The sequence below is a fragment of the Leucopleurus acutus genome (genome assembly GCF_964270905.1).
Source record: "Leucopleurus acutus genome assembly, chromosome: 12".
Taxonomy (NCBI): Eukaryota; Metazoa; Chordata; class Mammalia; order Artiodactyla; family Delphinidae; genus Leucopleurus; species Leucopleurus acutus.
Window position 1 is genome coordinate 34,670,774 of NC_139154.1, and position 20,247 is coordinate 34,691,020.

General features: G+C 55.4%; 1 protein-coding gene across 3 annotated transcripts in view; it reads left to right on the forward strand.

Moving 5' to 3' along the window:
* HPCAL1 (hippocalcin like 1) overlaps positions 1-17,714 on the forward strand; it is a 111,812-nt gene extending 94,098 nt beyond the window's left edge. For 2 of the 3 annotated variants that reach the window (XM_082851596.1, XM_082851594.1), the window contains 3 exons: positions 11,469-11,864; positions 14,436-14,541; positions 16,898-17,714. In XM_082851596.1, the coding sequence (XP_082707722.1) occupies positions 11,487-11,864; positions 14,436-14,541; positions 16,898-16,995 (582 nt within the window). In that variant the 5' untranslated portion in view covers positions 11,469-11,486 and the 3' untranslated portion in view covers positions 16,996-17,714. Of the gene's footprint in view, positions 1-11,193; positions 11,269-11,468; positions 11,865-14,435; positions 14,542-16,897 lie in introns of those variants that run through there. The other variant, XM_082851595.1, reaches the window with a different exon arrangement.
* Positions 17,715-20,247: the final 2,533 nt, after the last annotated feature.

The window sequence follows — 20,247 nt, forward strand, 5'->3', positions numbered from 1 at the left end:
CCCCCGCCACCCATGCCTCCCGAGGGCTGCCTGTCCAGCCACTGCGTGCTGGGTGCTGGCCCACCGGCTGGGCCTCTCCTTCTCCGTTCCTCTCCTGTTGGGAGGACGTTGCCTCGGGGAAAGACAGCAGCTCACATCCCTGCCGGGAGCATCAGAGTGGAATTGTAGGCTCACTCTGCCGCCTGCCTGCGGGTCTTTCCCACGCGGGCTTGGTCTGCGTGAGTCACTCCGCAGCCAGCCGGGCCCAAGCAGCCAGGAGGAATTTACTCCAAGAAGTGCAGGGGCCGGCGTCCCAAACCTCCATGCGCAATAAGCCAGCTGAGGTGGTGGCCCCTCTGCCAGCTCTGTGCCCCCCAGGGCTGACCGAAGGGGGAGCAGATCTATGGTGGGGCTGGGAGTGGAGGAAGTGGCTTCTGAAATCTCACACCGGTTCCTGTCTTCAGCCCACGGTGTCCAGCCTGCCGTGGCCTCTTAGGTTTCCTTCCAAAGAGCAGTCAGCCTGCGGCCGGCTCTGCGTCCCTGAGGTGATGCTGTGTGACTCATATGTTCGTTAGTTTCAACCTCGGAGCTTTTATCGTTCCATAGAACAGTGATAGAGTCCCGAGTCCTGGACTAGATTCATTCTGAGCGTTTTCCTGGGGCATGGGCTCTTTCTGGGGAGGGTTGGGGGGCGTCAGCCCCTCCTGTTGCTCCCCTTGACCATCTCCTCTGCAATCGGCGTTGCGTTTTTGGCGTCCTTCTGCAGTCATGCTCAGTGCTCACGTCCCAGCCTCTGTGGCCCTGGCTGGGTTCTCTCTGGGCCTCCTTGCCCTGGCACACGCCTTTGTCCGCCCACCTGGAGAACTCCTGAGCCCTTAAGCCTGGCTCAGACCTGCGCTGTCAGACCTCCCAGCCGTCTCACGGGGGACAGGCCAGCTCGGCTCCGGCACTCCGGGACCCTCGTAAGTCAACCTCGTTCTACACGTTACCCGTATCGTGGCTGTGCTGGGGGCACCTGGGAAGGGGCTCTGCGTCTTGTTCATCCAGGTGTTTCCATGCCCGGCACAGAGTGGGCCTCGGGAACATTTGTGGGCAAAAGGGAACAAATTTCCCTCCCCGCTCCAGCCTGGCATTTGGGACTGTGCCACCGTAAGCGTCAAACTTGCCTTCAAAGCGAGGCACTAAGGCGCCGGGTGGGGCAGAGGAAGACCCAGGCTCTGGGGCCAGGACCGCACACCTGGACGCCCACCTGGCTCGCTCAGGCCCACCTCTCGCCAGGTGCTGCTGGCCCCGCTCCTGGCCTGGCATCCAGCACCCTCTGTAGAAACATGGGACTCACCTATGGCTGGACATGCATGGAAATTTCAGCATTAGGAAAAATCACGTGGTCTTGGTTTCGGTCCTGCCTCGAGTCCTTTTCCTATTGCATCGTCAGAGTCCGTCAAGAGAGGCTCATCCTCTTGGGCATTTCCCCTTCCTTTCCCTGTCTTGTTCTTCCCCCAGAGGCTCCTTTACATCTGACCCACTAACCTGCCTTCCTCCACTGGGGAAGCAGTTCAGAGCGCTCGTCCCCTGAAGATTCCAGTAGCAGTGACCTTGGCTCTAGGGTGAGACTGCACCACTCAATTGAGAGATCCCAGCTGGAGGGCAGAGTGAGCCCCCGTGGCGGAGGACCACAGAGCTGGGGGTGTGTTCACTGCAGGAGGGAGGAGATGGTACCTGTTTGGTGAACGGACCTCTACTCTGCTGCAGCTGGTCCTGTGCCGATAAATGGAACTTTCCAGAACACCAAGTCTGAATTACAGAATGTCCCTTCCTGGAGCTTCGAACCCGAGCAAGAGAGCACTTTGTCATCCTAATCCTTGATGTTGCTTCCCGTTTTCCTGTTACTGGAAGAGTCCCAAACTGTTAGAACAAGAGGGTCCTAGAAGAAACCCATTCACTTGTTCATCTGTTCGTTCATTCGGACACTGCACTAAGCCCTTGGACACGCGACCGTTATTCAGATATTTTTACTGAGCCTAGTTGTGTGCCAAGCCCTGTTCTGGGCAGTGTGGGGATGTAATGGTGAGCAAAAGCAGGGAGTCAACCATGTATCAGTACAGGAACGGCCACGGAAAGGGGGCAGGGTAAGGGCGGGTAAGCAGCATCCACTGCTTGAGATGGGCTCTTTGGAGGAGGTACCGCCAAGAAGACTCGAGCAAAGATGTGAACATTGAGGGAGTGCACTTTGCAGGTACTGAGGGGGAGGGCAGACAAGTGGAGGGAACTGCAAATGCAAAGGCCTTGGGGCTAGAACAGGCTAGCAGGTTCTCCTACTAGCATGAGTGAGGTATCCTCTTTCCTAAAGGATCTCACAGTCTAATGAGCGAAAAACATTAGTAAACGATGTACTAAAAGTTGAGGTCATAATAGAAATAGGTTGAAAAATGGTATTGGAATGCAAAAGGAAGAGCAACTGTAGAGGGGTTAGGAAATGCATCCGTGAGTAGGTGACATTTGACCTGGGCTTTGGTGGATGAGTAGGAGTTTGCTGGGTGGCTGAGAGGAGCAGCCACATGGTTGACCTGGTGATTTCAGGCACAAAGTATTCAGGGAAAGCTACCTACAGTTCCTATTCCTGTTGTGTTAGCGGTTTCTGCAAGGGAAAGAACATCCTCTCCTCTCGGGGACTTTCCTTTCCTTTTCTCCACCTCTTCCTTTTCCCCTGCCTCATTTAGGACATGTCAACCTCAGGAAAGTGGAAGGAGAGGATGGCTCAAGATAAGGAGGAGATTTCTCTGCCTTGCTTGGCCAGCCTGCCTCTTTCCTTCCTTCTCCCTTCCTCTCTCTTTTCCTCTCCTCCCTCCCTCCCTCCTTCCATCCTTTTATATATTTTTAAAGCTTTGGGGAGTCGTGGGGTTTTAAACTGCTGGGGTGGATACAGAAGTCAGGAGGACTTTCAGTTGCATTTTCTCAGCCATGGTCATTGCCTGGAGCCCATCCAGCATGTGGCTCCCCGAGGTACGTGGGCTGAATTTGGATCCAGGTACACCCAGTAGCCACCGGCTCCAGAGGTGTTACTAACCCCCTCTTGCCCTAGATCTCACCTGGGGCTTTTGTGTTCTCCCTCAGAAGAGGAGGAGGGACACCCCCTTTCTGCAGCCCCTCCCCCTGGCCTTACACCTTAGCCAGGACCAGACCTGGGTCTTCCTTGCAGCTGGCCTCCGGCAAAGTTCTTGAAGCTGCTGAAAATAGAAACCTGTGGGACTCGCATGTAATTATGAAACGCAAACACCCTTATCTTTCACTCAAGGGCACCAAGGAGTGAAATAAACACAGGCCGCCTCTCCCAGCTGGCTCGCAGTTAGCAGTGGGTCTGTAAACAGGACGCTAAGGAGCTTGGTAGCTCCCTAAACCGCGCCCCAAGGATCTACCCAGTGCTGAGCAACCACTAGATAGACAACGCAAGTCATTTACATATGTAATTTTAACTTTTCTGGTAACCACCTTAAAAAGGTAAAAAGAAACAGATGAGATTAATGTTACCAAAATGATTAATCTACTGTATCTCAAATGTTATCATTCATCATTTCACATGTAATCAGGATAGAAAAATTATTTTTAATTAATTAATTGATTTTTGGCTGCGTTGGGTCTTTGTTGCTGCGCGCGGGCTTTCTCTAGTTGCGGCGAGCGGGGGCTACTCTTTGTTGTGGTGTGTGGTCTTCTCATTGCCGTGGCTTCTCTTGTTGTGGAGCGCGGGCTCTAGGCCTGCGGGCTTGCTCAGTAGTTGTGGCTCGTGGGCTCTAGAGCGCAGGCTCAGTAGTTGTGCATGGGCTTAGTTGCTCTGTGGCATGTGGGATCTTCCCGGACCTGGGCTCAAACCCATGTCCCCTGCCTTGGCAGGCGGATTCTTAACCACTGCGCCACCAGAGAAGTCCCGAAAAATTATTAATGAGATATTTTTTCCCTGTATTAAGTCTTCAAAATCCAGTGAGAATTTTACACTTAGGGCACTTATATGAATTCAGATCAGCCACATTTTTTTTTTTTTTTTTGCGGTACGCGGGCCTCTCCCGTTGCGGAGCACAGGCTCCGGACGCGCAGGCTCAGCGGCCATGGCTCACGGGCCCAGCCGCTCCGCGGAATGTGGGATCTTCCTGGACCGGGACACGAACCCGCGTCCCCTGCATCGGCAGGCGGACCTTCAACCACTGCGCCACCAGGGAAGCCCCAGATCGGCCACATTTTAAGTGCTCAATAGCCACTGTGGTTACTGTATTGGACAAATACAGCTTATAGATGGAAAAACTGAGGCACCAGCGAGGTGGAGGGGGCGTGGTAGGGGCGGGGTCAGAAAGCTGGGAGGCGGGGTCTCCAGTTCAAGTCCTGGGGAGCCTGCCCGACTGCGCCCTCTAGCGTCCACCCAACCGCACTGCAGCCGGAGCCACCCCTGCACCGGGTCCTGGCAGTTGTCGCAGACCTCTCGGGCCAGGACTGGCCCCTCCTCAGAGCAGCTGCACTAGAAGCCCAGGCAGCAGGCGGCTTGCTTCCCACCTGCATACTGGGAGGAAAGAAGGACACAAATGCAGTGAGCCTCTTTTCCCTCTAAGACCCGGGCTCAGCCACAGGAGGAGCGTTTGTCCATGAGTCATCAGGAGAAAGACCCAGGGCTGCTGCTGCATGAGAAACAACACATACCGCCAGTTTTTCTCCTGCCCCTCCCGCCCCCCGTACCCCACCCCGCCCACCGTATCCTGTTCTGCCGGACAGAACAAGCACTGTCTCAAATGAGCCCTCCAGTCCCTTGAAGTGCAAATTCACTGCAGCCGCCCCTCCAGCCTTTGGCCTTTTATGAGGAGTTGGTTCCTCCCACCTCTCCCATCATCTTCCCCCCAAGTGTTTCTAAGTCTGGTTGGCCCAGCAAGCTTTGGAGATCTGAGGTGATGAAAGCGTCTTAGAGCAATGGGATGAAATGTCTACCCACGCCGGCAGCAGGCGTTGAGCTGTGATTAATGGGACATGAGTGCCCTCGGTTCCAGGAGGCGGGCAGCTGATAGGAACGACGCCATTAAAAAGGCTTTAATTTGCAGGCAGTACTGACTTTGGGTTAAATATTTTCATAGGGCTCCCCAGTTACATGTTTACTTTTTTTTTTCTTTACAATTTAACACATTAAGAACAGTAACAGAGTAACTGAGGACCACAGAGATGGCTGTTAGCGCTACATTAACTCCCTCCCCCATTTTTCCATTACTGTGAATTAAAACATCGTCTTCGATGCCCTCAGAAGGGTGTTGTTTGTCTGATCCAACCCCTGCTTGGTCGTGAAGCTTTTTAAGCCCAGTAAGAGATGGCTCTGACCCTGAATCAGTTGTCCTCCCCTGGCACATCCGTTCTTCACCCCATCTTTCACTGTAGATGAAAGTAAGATTTTCCGGTAAATGAAAGCTGGGGTGTTTGCCTGATGACAGGGCCAGGGGGCCACTTCTGCTGGGAAGTGGGAGTGGTGGCTTTGTCTTTGCAGAAAGGCTTGCATTTTGTGAGCCATCTTTCCAGCCAGCTGGTCGTCAGTAAGGTTGGTTCATTGGCTTAATTAGTGACAGAGGGGTCACTGGGGTGCAGCGTTCCTCCATCCACCATGTTCCCTTGAGGCTGCCTGCTTCAGGCCAAGAGCCTCTGGGACAGAGTGCTGAAATGAGGTTCTTTAGAAATATTTCACCCGAGCCTTTGGAAAGCACACGCAGGCTGATCCAGGAGGTGATGGGGAGTGCCGGGTGGGGGGCTTTATGTGACATTCACGGGCCCCACTACACAGTGGGAAGGCCGTCTTGTGAAACTGTCTGGTGAGAAGTTTAATGGCGAGGAGACAGAGGAGGTGGTCGCCAGCTGGAAGCCCCGCCTGTCACAGACAATCTCATGCCTTGTAGAAGCCTCAGTTCTTCGTCTCTAAGTCAGAGATGATGGAGATGCCCTTGCTCCCAGTCCGGTCAAGCGTGACCCTCGCCTGCAGGGCCTGGAACCTGCCGTGTGCGCCCTAGAGGTGGCCGGTGGGAGTCGAGCCTCCAGTGGCTCTTAAAGTCCTTGTCATTCAGTTTGGATTCCGCGTGCCACCTTCCTAGGCAGACTGCCTCCGCTCCACGTGGGAATGAAGGATTCCTCCTCGGAGCTTGGACCTTCCCCCTCCTTCGTGTCACTTATTATGCCCCATCCGTATGCCATAAGCAGCCTGCTGTGAGAGCCAGGACCTTCGTGCCCAGGCATTCAGAGGACCCAGTGGACTGGAGTATAGTGCGCACAGCCTGTGCACCCAGCCTGGAGCCGGAGCCAGACCCAGAGGACGCGCCGAGGGCGAGGGTGGCCTGCACTCCTGGGCTGAGGTTTTCAGGGGCAGAGCAGCGGCTAGTGGGCACATGTGCACCACAAGCATGTGCACAAGTACTCAGGTGCAGGATGTGATGAGCCACACGGGATTGGTAGACAACCAGTTTCCGGATTCTCTCAGGGGATGCGGTACCGCCTTCCCTGACTCCATTGCCTTTCTTGGGGGGGGGGGGGTCAGCCCTTGTGATGAGAGGCTTCTGCATCTCAATAGGGACACAGGATTCTTCGACCTGGGACCTCCAGGCCCAGGGGTCCTAGACCATCAGACCGCAGAGGGGCCCAAAGAACACTGTGGTCCTTGTACCGCTTGCCACCCACCCCCACCCCCGGTTTTACAATTTGTGGTAAAATATACATGACATGAAATTGACCATCTTAGCCATTTGTACGTGTACAGTTCGGTTGTGTTAAGCACATTCACACTGTTGTGCAGCCAGCACTCTCCAGAACTCTCTTCCTCTAAATTCAGCTTGGGCTCTTAGGGAATTTCTACAAACAGAAGCCCTGTCCCCAGCTCTGGATTCTTCCCTGGTACCCCAGGACGGCTTCGACATCCTTGGAGTTGTCTTGAACTTTCTGTAGCAGAATTAATGTTACCGACTTTTAAAACGGTAATGCTATAAGTCAGCCCTTTAATTCAGCTGACTGGGTGTGGTCAAGAAATCAAAGCAGAGGTGGGTGCCCTACTTGAAAGCCGTGGGGTCTCCCTAGAGGACACTGGAAAATCAGTGGTGGGCTCCTGCAACACCATCCTCAAACATGCGGTCTCCCGCCAGCCCTGATCCTCACGGCCCCAGATTTTACCAGCTCAACCTTCAAGACGGTGGCAGGAAACATGTTTTTCCACCCACGATTTCTTGACAGTTTTCCCCCAAAGTAAAACTTATCTTTTTTGCTTCCTGGACCCATCCCTCAATTTCTCCCACACTTGCTTTTCCTCTCTGTACAGCTGGGAATGCCAGGCCGGCCCTGCCCATCTCGCAGGGTTCAGGGTTGATCGTAGAGCTCTGTGGTCAAGCTCAAATGGACTCCTGGTCACATCCCAGCTCCAGCAGCTGTGGGACCCTGGGAAAGTTACTTGACACCCCCGGGCCCCAGTTTCACCACTTGTGAAATGGTCTGCACAGTGCCTGGCACAGCTTGGTGAATTGTGGCTGCAGTGGGGGGCTTTGATGCTAAAATGGACCAGTGTGAGTGACTCGCCTGCATCCTACATGCTCTGGCCTTGATGAGCTCTCAAAGGCAGGACCCAGGCCTGATATTGTCCCAGAGTCCTACCTTCTCCCCTCTCCCCATCCCGTGAGCCCCCAGAACTCTCAGGAAGGACCCCTTGCATTGCATCCCCCAAAGGGGAGCACACCCAGGCTCTGCTGGAAGGTCAGCTTTGCCAGAAACCACCCTGCCTCAGAGTTAGCAGGTGTCTGTGTGTGTGTGCACACAACCAGTACCAGCACTGCAGCGGGAAGGCCCACTCAACCAACACTGATGTCTGTTGTGCGCCGGGCCCAGGGCGCCGCTGGGGTTCTGCAGCCCCACACACCTGCCTGCGGGGACACGCGAGAAGGGCTGGGAAAGCGGAAGCCTCCCGGGCGGACCTCGGAGCCCTCGGCTGTCACCTTCCAGTGGTTGTGTTGACCGTATTTGTCATGCTCCCTGGTATGGTCCCTTCCTTCCCATAAACATTCGTTACATTGGGTGGAGGAGGTGTTAGGAGTCAGAAACAACACAAATCACAGACGCATTCTGAGGCCAGTTGATACCATTGTTCTGAGCGGTGGTTTGGTCTTCACTGAGGTGAATGGATTCTAAAAGGACCGACCGTGCGAATTCCCTGGTGGTCCAGTGGTTAGGACTCAGCACTTTCACTACCCGGGCCTGGGCTCAGTCCCTGCTCAGGGAAGTAACATCCTGCAAGCCATGCGGTGCAGCAAAAAAAAAAAGAAGATGTAGAAGGACCAACCCGGGGCTCTCAGAGCCCAGAGCTTCACAGAAGGTGGGTTGTTTCCACGATGAAAAGTGCAGGAATGCTAATCGGGAAAAGGCTGTACCATTAACTATTGAAGGCGGCCGGGAAGGCCATGTTCATGACCAGGGTGCCCTTCCCTGGACCAGCCTCCCCTGGCTGCCCCCGGCAAGATGTGGGAGGGGGCCAGACGACCTGGTCCGAGGGCTGGCTTTGCCTCCAGAGCCTCCAGGTCTGTTTCCTTCCTGGTGAAGTGGGACTAATACAGGCAAGGTGTCTGTTAAAAACAAAAGTGTCCCACAGTCCGTGGACCTTCTGATTGTCCCCGATGCTGGCAGATCAGGAGTTAAAGCTTTGGGAACCTCATGGTGCCTGGCACGGGGCTCTGCCTCACAGATGCTGATGCCACACGGTACCAGGTCAGTTCTCGGGGCAGCTGTCTTAGGGCCCCAGTACTGCTGCATCAAAGCACCACAGACTGGACAGCTTCAAAAACAGAAATTTATTCTCTCTCGCTTCTGGAGACAGCAAGTCCAAGGTCAAGGTGTCAGCTGGTTTGGCTCCTTCCGAGGCCTCTCTCCTTGGCCTGAAGACGGCCACCTTCTCCCCGTGTCCGCACATGGTCTTCCCTCTGTGTGTCTGTGTCCCAAGCTTCTCTTTCAAGGCTACCAGTCAGATTGGATTAGGCCTCACCCATATGACCTCATTTATCTTAATTACCTCTTTAAGGGCACCAAATACAGCCACATTCTGAGGTCCCAGGGTTAGGACTTCAGCGTGTGAATTTGGGGGGGACAGTTCAGTCCACGACAGCAGCTGGCCCGCTCTGCCCACCCCTACGGACACGTGGGCACACGCTGCTGGAAAAAGGGCCTCAGGTCTCAGCTGAAGGAGTGAGGAGCGAGGAGGGGCAGATGTGGTGAAACCCTCCACGTTGCAGCCCCTTCTGCTCGTGGATGCTGTCTTTGAAGCATGAGATGGGAAGTTGGAGGAGAGACACCTAAGACAAACCACTCCTCTCCACGCCCTCCAGACACTGGCTGGGAGACTTTCACAATTAAGAGGAGTGTGGAAAATACAAAGCCTTGAGAGGAGCAGAACTGAGTAAAGGACTGAAGATTAGCCTTTTTAGTGCAGGAAATGCGGAGGTGGAAGTGTGCGGTCTGCGGGGTGTCTTAAGTCAAGTCTGGGGGCCCTGGGGTGGGGGAGTGGGGCTGCTGGGGGCCATTGGAAACTGACAACCAAGTTACTTAGAGATTCACTGGTTTCCACTTATTAGGATCAACCTATAGGTAAAGCAGAAAGTAGAGACTGTAAACCTTGACGATGTACAAATAGTGGTTCCCACGCAAGACAGGAGCTGATGTGGAAGGAAGGTGGAGAGGTTAGGGAAGGAGAAGGGAATCAGTAGCTTGATCATACACAGAGAGAGAGGTCCGGGTCAAGTTGCTAAAGCAAGAAATAGAGGATTCTTGTGTGTTTATTTTTTTGAATTAAAAAAATACACAGAATTCAACATTTGAAATTACAGAAAGATTTACACTAAAAAGTCTACGTTTGTATAAAAAATAAAATAAAAATATATATATATAATAAAAACTGAAAGCAATGGTAGAGGGATATTTATTCAAAGAAAATATGTTTGTTGTAAAAGAATAAATGATCCAAAGAACATTAAAAAAAATCAACTATACTTCAATGAAAACTAAACTAAAAAAAAAAGTCTCGGTTTGACCCTTGTCTATCAGCCGTCTCTCTTTCTGTAGCCAGTGTTATCATTTCCCAAGAAGTCATTCCAAACATACAAGCACACACATATATTTTCTTTTTTTTTTCTTCCACAAACAGTAGCAAACTCTATGTGCTGTTCTACACCTTTTCTTTTCACTTAAAAACAGATCTTGATGATTATTTCACATCAGTTAGTAATACAGACGCCTGGGTTGTTTATTATTACAGACAACGTGCAGGAATTGGCCGTGTACACAGGCTATTTGCACGGGTGGGAGCATCTTTAGATTTGTTCCTAGAAGTGGGGTTGCTGCGTCGAAGGGAACGTGTTTGTAAATCCCCCTACCTGGGGGTTAGAAAAGGAACTTTTCTATAATTTAAATGTGTTTCAATTTAAATTTCATATAATTTCAAGTCATAAAGATAACAAGTAAAAACAATGATATATATGTATGAAACTAATAAAACCTGGGAGGAGACAAAGAAGTAAAAGGAGGTGCCAGGGAAGATATGTGAACTACACGGATTATATTTAGTAATGGGGATTCGGTTTTTAATGTTTAGCATTTATAAATGTTAAGAAGCAGTTCAGGGTGGTTACCTCTGGGACGAGGGTGGAAAACCTTTTGTTTTTATTTTCTATTCTATATGCTTCAAAAATGAGTAAGCCATGTACTAGTGTTACTGTGAAAAATCAGAAAATAAAGAGGTGGCGAGGTGAAAGCTGTATTAATGTCTAGTACGAGTATCACCCCAGGGTCAGTCTTATGGATGGGTCTTATGGAAAAACCTCGTTGGGGAGCACGCTTCTGCACGCCCGCAGGTGCCTGAGACTTTACTATGAACCTTAGAGACATTCATGTACTCTTGGTGCTAATTCTAGATCCACCCCTGCCCCCCACTCCCAACCAGAGGGCTTCTCAGAGGCAAAAACAAACAACAGGGACTCCTTAAAAGCTTCTGGACGCCTGTTCTAAGGATAAAATCAGAACATGGTGCCCGAACAAGAAAAGAACTGCTCAGAACACAGGGTGTGGGGTGCAGTCAGCGTGACAGTTTTGCCGGAAGCTGATGAGGGTGGTGAGAGTAAGGGTTTCATCCTCCAATCTTGTACAGCTCCTGCTGGGCACCTGATTTCAAGTTTTTTCCACATTCTGGAAGTCAGAATGTGCCTTGCAGCGCGAGGTGGCCTGTCCTGACGCCACCGGCGCCTCCTGGCCTTCCTGGTGGTACATAGACCGAGGGCCCGCCTCCCCGCAGGGGTCCTAGGAGGGCTGGGGCACTGCATCGCGGGGAGGGCCGGAGGCGGGCCTCTCCAGCCCTTGGTGCGGGACACGCGGGGGACGTTTCTCCGCGCCGCTCGGTGGCTGTAGGCTGTGGGGCGCCCTCCCCCGCCCTGATGGCGCCAGCCCGGGCCCCTGTCTTGCAGGTGTCGCCGCCGGCCGCCATGGGCAAGCAGAACAGCAAGCTGCGGCCCGAGGTGCTGCAGGACCTGCGGGAGAACACGGAGTTCACGGACCACGAGCTGCAGGAGTGGTACAAGGGCTTCCTCAAGGACTGCCCCACCGGCCACCTGACCGTGGACGAGTTCAAGAAGATCTACGCCAACTTCTTCCCCTACGGCGACGCTTCCAAGTTCGCAGAGCACGTCTTCCGCACCTTCGACACCAACGGCGACGGCACCATCGACTTCCGGGAGTTCATCATCGCGCTGAGCGTGACCTCGCGGGGCAAGCTGGAGCAGAAGCTCAAGTGGGCCTTCAGCATGTACGACCTGGACGGCAACGGCTACATCAGCCGCAGCGAGATGCTGGAGATCGTGCAGGTGCGCCCCGGAGAGGGAGGGGCTGGCGGAGCGCGCCCGCGGGGTGGGGGGTGGGGTGGGGGCGGGGTCCCCCGAGGCCCCACCCACTCCGGACAGCGCTCCTGTCCTCCCCGCGCCTTCAGCCCTTCGCAGCTAGATGGCTGCCAGCCCCTCCCTCGTGCACTTTTGAAAGTGACGAGTTGTTTCCGGACTGGCGGGTCCTTGCAGATAGTGATGAGAAGAGCCATAGTTTACTGATCACTGGCCACCCATCAGGCCTGGCCTAAGCCCTTTGATGAGTTGTGGCCTTCCCGACCCTGGCGGGGCGGGGGTGGGGTGGGCGGAGCCGGGGATGGAGGTGTCATTCTCTGCATTTCACAAAATCTGAGGCTGGGTGGGGGGACTGTGATTTCCAGAGAGTTAACAGAGCTGAGCTATAGTAATTCAGAGAGAATTACAGTAATTGAGAGGACCCTTGACACTTACAGAAGCCACCTGCCAAGACCTGTTCGAGTCCCCGTGTCTGAGAATAAAAGAACAAACAGTTTGTCATGTCCCCAGGAAGGTGCAGTTGTAAAGCAAAACTGAAACATTAGCGGCCACAGAATAAGCTCTGGTACAGAAAGCACTTCAGAGACCTCTTTGCCTCGACTCCAGTCAGCAGCTCTGGCAGGGGAAGCTGTTTTCCAGAAAGAAACCGTGTTTTGTTCACTTCCCCAGCTTCCTAGGTGTGTGGTAGAGAGGCACAGAGCTGCCGCTGCCTGGGTGCCTCCCTGCACTCCCACTCCTGGAGCCTGGGAGGTTCAGTTCTAGAATTCCTCAGAGGAGATGTCCTCTACATGGAAGGAACTTCCGGGCTAAGCCACAAACAGAGGGTATCAAACTCATGAACTCCTAGACCAGCAGCAAGTGGCCTGAGGAGTGACCAACCTATTTCCCAAACAGGTGGTTTTCTCACAGTGAGAATAAATCAGCACAGGTTCAGGGCACTCTGCTTCAGCTGTCGCTCCTGGCTCTTGGTGACAAGCGGTGGTAGAAGGAAGAGATCTCCTTCTCAGGAATCACCTGTCCCGGCCCACAAGCTGGCCCGTTCGCTTCCCTGGCCCTGTCCAAGCAGACTGGCCCGGCCCAGACTTAGAGACACAGCAGGACAGCGAGGGGCCCCATGCCTGTCCGAACGGGGTCTGGCTGCTAGGCCCCCAGACCAAGTGCCCCAACCCTGAGGCCCTTCGCGTGGCTCCCGCAGGCGGCTTGGCCTGCTGAGCGGCACACCGGGCCGCTTCTCCATCGTCAGAACGGACTGGGTTCTACGTGCTTCAGAGCCCACCAGAGGCCGGGGAGGGTCTTTGCTCTGCCTCCTCTGCACTTGAACAAGTGCCTGCCCCTCTTAGGAGGGGGTTCTGTCTCAAGAGGCCCTGAAAGACACACTGGCCGTGCTGTGAGGTCTGGCCACCTCCACCCTCCTCGGCAAATGGAGAGGGGCCAAGGAGGAGAGAGTGTAACAGATACCAGAAGCCTCACTTGGGATCATTCCTGTTTGGTTTTGTTTTGTAAACCTACTTTTTTTTTTTTTTTTTGTGGTATGCGGGCCTCTCACTGTTGTGGCCTCTCCCGCTGCGGAGCACAGGCTCCGGACGCGCAGGCTCAGTGGCCATGGCTCACGGGCCCAGCCGCTCCGCGGCACGTGGGATCCTCCCGGACCGGGGCACGAACCCGTGTCCCCTGCGTCGGCAGGCGGACTCTCAACCGCTGCGCCACCAGGGAAGCCCATAAACCTGCTTTTTAACATGCTACAACTCTCAGACTTCTGCTGTCCTTGGTGTGTTGTTTCAGGAATGAGCCTCTCAGTCAAGCCATCTCCGCACAGAAACCCACAGTGGCACAGCCCCTCCCCCTCGCGAGTTACTCTGATGAGCTGCTGGTCACTGGGCTCATCGTGCCCCCTGGACACACACACACACACACACACACACAACACAACACTGGGCCGGGCCACTTGGACAGAGACACACAGAAACGGCTGGCAATGGTGCTGAGCCCTTGGATGGCGGTGTCCTGGGGTTCTCGGTCCTGCTGGAGAGACCCATCTGCCCTGGCGCTGGCCCTTCTGGGGCTAGTTATGTGGCTTTGCCTGTGGGCTGTCTTTTTTGCTTCTAACTCAGGTACAGCAATCCCATAGTCAAATGTTTGTGGCTACGTGTGCTGAGTGATGGGCTGTGCACGTATGCGCCTGTGTCACCACCACCCTCTGTGAGTTAGAGAGCATTCCCAGCGCCCCAGAGGGCCTGGGAACTGTCCCGCCTCCCGCCCCCGCAGACACCCCAGGCTCATAGCTGTCAAAGTGGGTTGTTTGGCCTGTTCTTGAACGTCACGTAAGTGAGTCGGCCTTCCTTCTGCTCACATGCTGTCTGTGACATGCATCCACAGTATTGGGAGTAGCAGGGAACTTTCCAGCTGGGGAAGGGTCCTGAGGCTGTGAGCATCCTGACCTCTTGTCCTGCTGTGGGCTGGGCCGAAGCTCATGCCTGTGCCCCATCCACCCAGGGACACCCTGGCACCTCTGAGCACATGTGTCTGTGTCCCCCTCTGCAGGCTATATACAAAATGGTGTCCTCCGTGATGAAGATGCCCGAGGATGAGTCCACGCCGGAGAAACGGACGGACAAGATCTTCAGGCAGATGGACACCAACAATGATGGTAGGATCCCTGTGTGTCTGTGCCCCACTGCTGGGAGCAGAGATGTGTTTGGCACCCTTTCCTCCTCCTCTATAGCTTCTCAGGCCTCACCTGCCCACCCCTGGCCCTGCCCGGCCAGTGCAGCTGCGCTGAGGGGAGAGCCAGAGTTCGGAGTCGGGGCACCGGGTCAGCATCCTGCCCCACGAGCCATAGTCTGCTTGCTTCTAGAATGGGGAGACTGTAGGCCCGTGGGCGTGTCCCGGGGAGAAGAGGCAGCTGTGCCCTTGGCACCTGGGCCCTGGAGGGGCTGGGATCAAGCCTTCCAGGTGGTGGGGGTCCCTTTGCCCCCCGTCATCCCTCCCCCAAACCTCAGTGGCCCCAGGGACTCTGTCGGGGTGTGCTGGCCTGCAGCAGCTCTGCCAGGATCTCTGGGCCTACACCGCAGCAGAAGTGGCGTGTCCAGGAGGGGCGGTGGTGACCATACAGTGAGGACGTGCCCCGTGTTTTCTTTTCTGCATTGGCCGTGAGCTTCTGCAGGGTCCCTGCCGGGGAAGGTAGCTATGAAACTGGATGGATCCGCACCTCTTGCCAGTGTTAAGTGCAGTCCCAGAGTCAGGTCTGATTTGCTTTTGAAGGATAAAGAAACGCAGCATTTAGAAAAGAAAAAGAGAAAATACCCCCGGGCTGTGCTGGAGATTAAAAATAAGCTAATGTACAGAAAAGTGCTCCTAAACCCTGAAGTGTGGTTTGCAGATGATGCCAAGGACTGAGCCGGCAGGGGGAGGGGGGCAACATGGCTGCAGGCACATCTCCGCAAGGAAACGGTTTCCAAAACACGATCCATCAGACGTAAAACAAGACAGCCTCGTGCCTGGCGTTGCCTTTGGGCCAATTTAAAACATGTCTTCTGCCTTCCAGAGTAGCAGCACAGGCTTTGGGTTTGACAGATCTGCTCCAACCAATCTTGGCTTTTCTGAGCCTCGGTTTACTCCTCTGTGAAATGGGGATAATAATTCAGTCGCTTGTGGTTTTGAGGATTCAGTGAGATAGAGCCAGTAGAGCTCTTAGCACAGCGCCTGGCTCTCCCTCCACCCACCTCTGCCCCGACCCCTCAGGGCCCGCTCTGGGCACCTTCCCAGGGTGTTTGTGAACTTGGGCCTGTGCCCACCGGGACAGAGCTTCTCCTGTGAACACGGGGATCCGTGCATCCCTGGAGCTCGGAGAGGTGTGGAAGAGGCGATGTTGGAAGAGAGAAGAGTGAAGCTGGGGTGGTCCAGGGCTAGGCCCTCGTCCTCCGGGGACTGCCCCACACCTTCCCTGCCCCCCTAGGAAAGCACAGGTGTCACTGAAGCCCTCTCCTGTGACCTGAGCCTGGCCAATACCAGGAACACCCTGATGGCTGCAGGACAGACTGTGCTCAGGGACCCCCAGCGCCTTGCCAGCCTCGCTTTCTGCCCGGAGAAGAGGCTGGTGCTTTCAGAAGCTCCTCGCCCTGGGCGGTCGGAGCCAAGTCCCCACCGACCATATGAATAGTAACAAAGCCCAGTAACCCCTGTCCATCGTCAGAGGGCCCCAGAGGTCTTGTCTTCTGCCGAGGGGGTGGCTGCCCCCTCCCTTCCCAATCCGTCCCTTAGCCTGGGGTTGTTTAGTCTCCCTCGGGGCCAGCCTGTCTGCCCCCGCTGCTGGGGACCCACAGGAGGACGTGTCCCTCTCGGCAGTGGGCAAGCAGGAGGTCCCTGCCTGGCTTCCCGGCGGCAGCTCACAACTGAGTGCATCCTGCAGGCCAGGCGTGGGCTGACCCCTCAAACACATCCTCCCAATTAACCCTCCCGGTGGCCCTTTGAGATGGGCGTTCCCACGATCCCACCACACAGATGAAGACCCTGGGACGTGGAGAGGTTGGCATTCGCTCTACTGCTGTCCTCTGGGGTAAATGGCTCTATTTCATTGTACAGCTGCAGAGCCTCAGACGCAGAGGCAAGCAGTAGGTCCCCACCCAGGCCTGGCCCTCTCGACCCTGGGTTAGTTCTGGTTTAGAGGCAGGTGTCATGTTCTTTCTGGACAAGGCGCATCTTTCTTAAATAAGGCGTGGGGCTATTTCTAAAAGGGTTCGAATTGCCCCACCAGGCACGGTCTGCTGCCATACTGGGTGCGTCCTTTGAGGTGCCCAGTGCTTTGCAATGAGCACTGAAGGCAAAAAAGGTTTTTCCAGAAATGCTCTGAAGTGTGTGGAGCCTGGACGCGTCTAGCTTCAGGAGGGCTCAAGACTTGGACCAGAGGAGACGTCCCTGACACCGGAGCTGTCCCCATGCTCTCCTAAGGGTGATGAACTGTGCGTACTGGCTAACTCCCGTTTCTCCCGTCCTCCATCCCACAGGCAAATTGTCCCTGGAAGAATTCATTAAAGGTGCCAAGAGCGACCCATCCATCGTCCGGTTGTTACAGTGTGACCCCAGCAGCGCCAGTCAGTTCTAAGGGGTCGGCGTCTGGACAGTGCAGAGAAACACAGGCTTGTCTTGCCGTTTAAGCTTAGCTTGCAAAAGTGGATGCCTCTTCAATCATTCCTGCTCTCCCGGGGCGGCCAGGCAACACGCATCTGCCGGCTTGGTGGCCACGCCTCCCTCCTCACCTGGCCTCCTCCCGCCCCCTCCCCAGTCCCTCCAGGGCGAACTCCCTGGCATGTGGTTATTCCCAGGGCTCACGGTGTCCTGGCTTCTGGGGCACCTCCCTGCCCGCAGGGAGCCCAGGGGATACCCCGAGGATCCCCGTGGGACTTTCTAAGATCGCGCCAAGGCCAGCTGATTGATTTTGTGATCGCAGGGAAAATGGGGACAAGAACAGAGGGAGAGTAGACAGGCAAGCCCTCCCCGTGCATGGCTTCACCCAGCTCGGTTCGTTTTCTCTGACCAAAGCCGCTTGCACGTATATATACTGTGGTCTCCCTTTAATGTATAAGTTATACGTATGGTGAAGTGAAATGTAATGTGTAGGTCCTGTATTTAATGCCTCGATTGCCTTTGAAGCGTGGTTCCCTCGTGGCCTGTGATCCCTCCGAGCCTGGTTATTTTGTGGTATTTATGCCCTCAACCTGCCCTTTTCAAAAGGACGTGCATGCGTGCCCAGGGCCGTGGAGACCCTCCCATCCGCGCAGTGAACGCAGCCTCTCTGTAAGGTTTGTCCTCCCTGTTGATTGGTCTGGCATTTCCTGTATTAAAATGATCAAATAAACGGCACTGTCTGAGTTTTGTGTGGGATCGGGAGGCCCCGTTGTGCTGCCCCGGCCTCCGCGCTCTCCGTGCTCGGCCTCCACGCTCTCCGCGCTCTCCGTGCTGCCGCGGCCTCCGCGCTCTCCAGAACAGGTGCGCTCGGCAGGTCCTGCTGCTCTTTGTAAACTTGGCCCCTTCTGTATCCACGTAGCCGTTACTGTGTCTATAAATCTTGTGCAGACTGTTCTTCAATATCTGCCTCATGCCAAGAAATATTTGTGGAAATGAAAGATGACAGTTCTTGGCAGGTTTGACTGTCAGGCTTCTGCCTGTATCCAACCCCCTCCCCCGGCTCCCCCGCCAACCCCATGGTTTAATCAGCAAGGTAGCAGCACCTGCTGATTAAAGAGCGGGGATCAGGGGTACCAGCACGGGGCCATGAGGGCAGGCCTGGTTTCTCAGCCTGTGGCCATCAGGCTGCTTCTGGTCTCAGAAGCAGAAAACCCAGCAGGGGGGGCTTCAACCATAAGGATGTTTCCACCACGTGCCGAGACTAATGCGGCAGCTGGGCGCGTCGCTAAGGATGCCCAGCTTCCTTCCGCCTCCCCCACCGCCCTGCCCCCGGCCTCACGGGCAGCTTCTGTCCTCGCACTTGAATCCTTGGGGTCCCCGCAGGGCTGTCACCGTGCAGGGCAGGGCAGCTGACACGGGAGCCTTCCACAGGCAGGACGAGAAGCAGCCTGTCCTCTGTTCTTCCTTAAAGGGGAGGAGAACTTTCCAAAATTCTCCTGTGCTCCCTGCCCACCGCTTCTCAGTGCCTTGGCCGGGAGTGTGAGGTGACCATGACTGGCCGGTCAGGATGCACCCAGCTGATGAGGCCCCTCCCCACAGGGGGCGTGGCGCCGGGAAGCGTGAGCAGGGCCCCTCCCCACAGAGGGCGTGGCGCCGGGAAGCGTGGCAGGGCCCCTCCCCACAGGGGGCGTGGCGCCGGGAAGCGTGAGCAGGATTGGGGTTCCGGTTCCAGCGCCTGGCACACCCACCCATGGGCCACGCGACCTCGCTGAGTCTCACCTGTGGAAGCAGTGCAGCCGGGAGACAGGTGATCAAGGCAAGTGGGCCGAGCGTGTAGCTCGGAGCCGGACCCACAGCAGGCTGTCAGGGACCCTGGCTGTTTTGCTGATTTTAGTAATCTTAATACCTTTTACCACTGCAGGCCTCTGAATGGAAACGGTGAGCCCTTCTGCAAGTGACTTTCCAGCCAGGGGCACTGCCGAGGCTGGGCCTTCGTGGGTGGTGGGAGGGGGAGGGGTGGTGGGAGGGGGAGGCCAGGTGACCCGGGGGTGGACCCAGCTTGCTACAGAGAAGCAGGATGGTGCCTTGCCAACTCCGCCTGGCCTGGAGGAACCTCCCCTCCCTGAGAGGGGCTTGTATTTTACAAAAGGTAAGGAGAACTGGCCAAGGCTAAATCAATAGTGCTTGTTGCCTGCTGAGGAGAGGCGGGGAGTGCTGCAGTACTACTAACAGGGACATTGGCCAGGAATCAGGCATGGATGGGAATGACCGCTGTAGCAGGGTTCGCCCCAGAAACAGAGCCAAGGGGGTGTCTCCCTCTGTATGCACACATGTATACTGGGGTGGGGCGGGGGGAGAAAAAGATTCATTGCAAGGAATTGGCTCATAAGATTATGGAGGCGGAATGAACACAAGATCTACCAGCTGGAGACCCAGGAGAGCCGACGGCATTAGTTCCAGTCTGGATCTGAAGGCAGGAGACCGACATCCCAGCCCAAGCCCGGCAGGCAGAGGACGAAATCTCCCTGCTCAGTTCAGCCTTTTGTCTAGTCAGCCCTCTGGACGAGGCTGCCCACATTGCCGGGGGCGGGAGGGGGGCATTCTGCGTTACTCAGTCTGCTAAGCCGAATGTTCATCTCCCCCAGAAACGCCCTCACAGACACACCCAGAATGATGTTTAACCAACTGTCAGGACACCCACGACCCAGGCGCGTTGACCTAAAATAACCATCCCAAGTGCTTCCACCCGAATGTGGAAGTTGTGGATCTGGGGGTCAGGGTGGTGCCTTAGGGAGTCTTAGGCGATGAGGAAACCGGCCCAGGGAAGGGCAGGGATGACCCACAGGCCCGTCACTCACTCCGGGGATTCGGCTAGCAACCGGCCATGTCCCTCAGGTCCCAGCAACTCGGTGGCAGAATCAGAACTAGTCAGATGATCCTACCCCCCAGACAGTGCCCCTTTCAGCGTGTGTGTGTGTGTGTGTGTGTGTGTGTGTGTGTGTGTGTGTGTGTGTAGAGGAGCAGGTGGTGTGGTCTCTGCAGACAGGGCTTGGTGGGACTCAGGCGTCTAGTTTGGGGTGTGTGTCTGCCCTACAAGGCAGTGTCATAGACGCACACCCAGGCACCACCGTGCAGAGACTCGGCACCAGACTCCCGGCGCGTCTGGCCTGGGCCTGTATCAGCAGGTGAGTGGCTTCTGGGGACGTGTGCGAGGCTGTGTTGGGTGGCA